This window comes from Sinocyclocheilus anshuiensis, unplaced genomic scaffold (genome assembly GCF_001515605.1).
Source record: "Sinocyclocheilus anshuiensis isolate Anshui unplaced genomic scaffold, SAMN03320099.WGS_v1.1 scaffold373, whole genome shotgun sequence".
Lineage (NCBI taxonomy): Eukaryota > Metazoa > Chordata > Actinopteri > Cypriniformes > Cyprinidae > Sinocyclocheilus > Sinocyclocheilus anshuiensis.
Genome location: NW_015537962.1, coordinates 1,621,482 through 1,626,794, shown reverse-complemented (window position 1 = coordinate 1,626,794; position 5,313 = coordinate 1,621,482). Strand labels below are relative to the sequence as shown.

Genomic DNA, 5,313 nt, shown 5'->3' with positions numbered 1-5,313 from the left:
TAACTACTTATTTTTCATTCTTGTTCTGTTCTGAATACCGTTAAATTTAAAATATTTGTTGTAGAGTGAGGGGAACTAAATAGGCTGTTTATATTTGCCAGTATTTTTATATATATTTATATATATATTAATGTAGCCTAATTGTTTGCAGTTACAAGGTTAACGGGTGTCTTTGGAGGAAGATCAATTTCTCTTTCACAAGATTACTTCCTCTTTTTGGCCGGGTTTCGTTTCTCCGTGTCGTAAACTCTAGGGGCGAGGCTTCTAAACCAGGGAGTTTTTAGGGGCGTTCAAATGATTTTATCAACACATTTATCAACGTGCGATCATTCGTAAGATGAGATTGGCGGCATACGAATGTTTCATGAATCACACGTGAACTCTGTCGTAAGTTGATTTGTGCGCACGGATCTGCGCTTGTTTCTACGTTAGATTGATAAATGAGGCCCATTGTATCTACAAAAATATTAAGCAGCACAACTTTTTCAACACTGATAATAATAAAAAAGGTTTCTTGAGCAGCAACTATTAGAATGATTTCTTAAGGATCATGTGACATTGAAGACTGAAAGATGTGGACAATTGAGCTTGCATCACAGTAATAAATAACATTTTGAAATATATTAAAATACAAAAGCATAAAATTATAATTTTTGATCAAATACTTGCAGCCTTTGGTGAGTGTAAAACAACATTAAAATAATCTCACAGACCCCAAACTTTTGAGTGGTAGTATTTATTAGTGTTATATTGGCCATTTAAAATGTCAAATTGGCTGTAGCATTTATCTTTCTGTGTGAACTGATTCCTAAAAATAATAGAGTCTTTCACAGAAATAATTAGCTAAAGATTTTTTTAGTATTTTAAGATGGGATGCTGTAGCTGTTGAATTATTAGGTTTTAAGCACCACAGTCAGCTTTGATGGATACTATGTTAGTTTATAGCTAATTTTTTGTTTTGTTTTGTTTTTTGTTCTGGCGACATTCAGTCAACATCTCAAAAAATGCTGGTAAGTTTATTTTGTGAAACAGAAATTAGTTTTATTTGGTCTTCTGTGATTTTATTATTTATTTTTCCTTTCGACTTGTTTTTTAATTTTTGTCCCTAAAAAAATCCATCCATATGCTGGTTCGCACTTAAAACGCACCGAAATCTGCCTTATTTTCTGCTGGTCACAATCCATCAATCAACCAATAGCTCTGTTAACGTTTCGTTGACTCCTGCTGGATCTGAGAACAAGGCTTTCATTTGCTTCTTTCTTTAAAGTCTTCATTTAACTTTTTTACAATACTTTGCCAAAACTCCATGTTTCCACCCCAAACCCCACCTTCGCATCTATGCATCACCTCATGTTCTTGAATCCGTTTGTTTGATTTGTTGTGATCAGCACGCATGCTCTCCACGAACGTGGTGTTTAACTCCTGATTTCTCTTTGACATCCTGTCCTGTTTAGATCAATTGTGTGTATGCTAGAAATGTTGCATTGTTGCCCATTGCTTGTGCTGTACTATTTCAGACCTCATAATAATGATATGAACATGAATGTTGCCTCTCCATCCTGCACTAAATAATATAATTCTCTCAGAGAATGAATGCATCATACTTTTAAGGCAGATCTTCATTACTAAATGGCTGTGTTGAGATTGGTTGTCATGCTGATTGCTTTGCTGTGGTTGTGTTCAGGCTGTCATATAGGCATATCACCATTATTTCTTCTTTATTCACTGCATGAACTGGGAACAAATTTCTAACTATTATTTGTGCTTAGGCTATTTTAAGTTACTAGTGGTTACTTATTATCATCTCTTCTTAAGTGATCGAGCTCAAGCCAGATTCATCAGTTGTTCAGAGAGATCGCAGATATAAAGGCCTACTTGCACCAAGAGGCAATAGTTCACAACAGTGACCGCTCACGTTTTTAGAGAAAGTATGACCATTTTTCCCAATTTTCGCCAAAGGAATTTCAGTTAATGTTTCAATAAAGAGTTTTAAGCCATGAACCCATCTAACCAGCTCTGACAGGAGCATTACAAATTTGCTGGTCTGTGTTCTTAAAGCAATGCAAATTATTTAATTTAATTAAAAACAATGGCACAGTATAAAACTATTGGCTTAGAGTCATCGATTATAAGTATAAAACCAATATATGTTTTTATTGACTGACTCGTTTGTCATTTGCAATGCTTTATGGGAGTCTGTGGTTGGTGCTGAGCTTTTTTTCCATCTATTTTTGTTTCCTTGGTACCATTGATTTTCTCTGATTGGTGGTCCTGTCTTAAGGATTATGGGTAGAGACACTGACTTTTTCACCTTTTAAGGCATGTGACAAACAAATGTTGGGAAGTTCTAAAAGAACTGTTAAAACTGAGTGGTGTCAATCTCAAAAAATTAGGAAAGAAAGCAACAAACTAAACTAAAGTCTAATGACACACTGAATGTCATTTTTCTGTGACTATATACAACACCTCCAAATAAGTAGGCTGAAAGTCTCATTTAACTGTATAATAAATTCAGTACAACTAAAACATCCTATATATTAACTGTACATGTGGAAAAAGTCAAATATGCCTTTAATCTATGTTTTTCCATTTCTTTATTTTGTTTTTGGTGTGAGTAGGCCTTTATGTATGCGGGGGCAAAAACAAAAGTGTTGCATTTATAATTTTGTTCAGTGTATTTAATAAAATCCATAAATTTACAAATTCAGTGTGGACTGCAGAAGCAGATTTTTGGGTACCACGTCTCCATTTGTATCACAAAAACATCAAGAGCCTAATTTCAAAACCGAATTACATTACATAGAACAGCTCACTGCATATACAAAGTTAGCCATTGTAGTGATTAAACTAATGATGGGATGGGTTATAAACAGGTTTACATAAATGTGACCCTGGACCACAAAACCAGTCATAAGGGTCAATTTTTGAAATTGAGATTTATACATCATCTGAAAGCTGAATAAATAAGCTTGGCCGAGATACAACTATTTGAAAATCTGGAATCTGAGGGTGCAAAAAAATCAAAATACTGAGAAAATCACCTTTAAAGTTGTCCAAATGAAGTTCTTAGCGATGCATATTACTAATCAAAAATTAAGTTTTGATATATTTACAGTAAGAAATGTACAAAATATCTTCATGGAAATGATCTTTACTTAATATCCTAATGTTTTTTGGCATAAAAGAAAAATCGATAATTTTAACCCATACTATTTTTTTGGGCTATTGCTACAAATATACCCCAGCGACTTAAGACTGGTTTTGTGCTCCAGGGTCACAAATATCTTTGAGGTTGGGTTATGATCACTTATTTAGCTTGATTATATCCAGACAGGTTAGTAATATTTCTCTGGTTCTTTTGCAGTCCACTCCTCTTCACCTTGCCGCTGGGTATAATCGAGTGCCTATAGTGCAGCTGCTGCTGCAGTACGGTGCTGATGTCCATGCCAAAGATAAAGGGTGAGCAACACCTGATTTCTCTCTTTAACATGTAGTGTCCGGTAACGTATTTTTGCTTCAATAATGACATATTAAAAAAAAAAAAGAAAAAATTATATTCTAAGTAAATAAATGATAGACTGTTACCCATTTTTTGAAAGAAATTAATACTTTTGTTCATCAAGGATTAAACTGATCAAAAATAATAGTGACAAAAGATTTCCATTTCAAATAAATTCAGTTCTTTTGAACTTTCTATTCATCAAAGAATCCTGGAAAGCAAAAGTTTCCATAAATATATTAAGCGGCACAACATTGATAATAATCAGAAATGTTTCTTGAGCAGCAAATCAGCATATTAGAATGATTTCTGAAGGATCATGTGACACTGAAGACTGATGCTGACAATTCAGCTTTACATCACAGGAATAAATTATATTTTAAAAAACATTTAAATAGAAAACACTTAATTTAAATTGTATTAATATTTCACAATATATTACTATATTTTTGATCAAATAAATTCAGTCCTGGTGAGACTTCTTTCAAAAACATTTAAAAATCTTCCCAACCCCGAACCTTTGAACGATAGTGTATATATAATATTTTATTACATATATGTTTAATTTAAAAAATGTGCACTGCCTAATAAGACCAGAAATGTATATTTGAAAAGTAAACATGGCGGTTTTTGAATTCATGTTAACTTTAAATGCTTTTATCATGATCTTGAATAATTCTAAAATGTTGTTTTGCTCTATCACTCTCTTTCTATCAGTGGTCTAGTTCCTCTGCATAATGCCTGCTCTTATGGTCACTACGAGGTCACAGAGCTTCTGTTGAAGGTAAAGAAAACAATCCAGCCAATACTTACTGATCAAAATATATTTGCTCCCCCAGCACAGATATAAACAGGTGATTTATTGGTTTGATTATTAGTTTTTCATTACACAATAAAACACATGATTGATGAGTTTCTGTATGTCTCGCTCACAGCACGGGGCGTGCGTTAACGCCATGGACCTGTGGCAGTTCACACCGCTGCACGAGGCGGCCAGTAAGAATCGAGTGGAGGTGTGTTCTGTATAAACGCAATATCACTCTCGTACTTGAGCGATACCGGCTCTATATCAGCGGCTGTGAGTGCTTCTGGCCTAATCACAGCCATGCTGATATAGAGCCGGTATCGCTCTCGTACTCGAGTGATATTGCTCATTAATGTTTAGATTTTATAAAATTATTGTGTGCACTCATCATTTTTCTAGAGTTTTACTGCTGAATTATCCACTAACCTTGTTTATAATAGTATTTTTGTCATAGATTATGATTATATATATTTTCATTTGTTATTTTTCTGTATCATGAAGTTGTCTATATTTAGTAGATTGTGTTTAACACACAAAACAGTGATGACATTGATTTAAAAAAAAAAAAAAAAACTGCTGGTATCTAATTGGCCGATACTCAGAATTTTTGGGATCAGATCAGTTCTGAAAAAAAAGTATCGGTGCATCCCTAAAATGATGCATTTCATACCATTTTTTGCTTTTAACAACCATTTGTTAGGTAAAATAGCATTGTATTATCCCTTAATCAGCAGAAAAACTGCCACAAATAAATAATTCCTAATTTCCTTTGAGCCAGATTAAAACTATTTGTTCAATTCTCAGCTGATATTCACATGTATGAAATTATTTTATGCTTAATCCTGATTTCAAGTAGTGCTGGGCGGTATGACCAAAAATTTATATCACGATATTTTTCAAAATTATACCGGTTTCACGGTACATGAAGGTATTTTTTTTCATGCATGACCAGGTGTTAACCATATTTTCTACTGATTGAGAGAGGAAATACTGCAGTATATTGACTTAA

General features: G+C 33.5%; 1 protein-coding gene across 1 annotated transcript in view; it reads left to right on the top strand.

Annotated features, from left to right (window-relative positions):
- LOC107667582 (tankyrase-1-like) overlaps nt 1-5,313 on the top strand; it is a 31,309-nt gene that overhangs the window by 8,617 nt on the left and 17,379 nt on the right. The window contains exons 6-8 of the mRNA XM_016459288.1: nt 990-1,010; nt 3,365-3,459; nt 4,217-4,283. Coding sequence (XP_016314774.1) covers nt 990-1,010; nt 3,365-3,459; nt 4,217-4,283 — 183 coding nt within the window. The remainder of the gene's footprint in view (nt 1-989; nt 1,011-3,364; nt 3,460-4,216; nt 4,284-5,313) is intronic.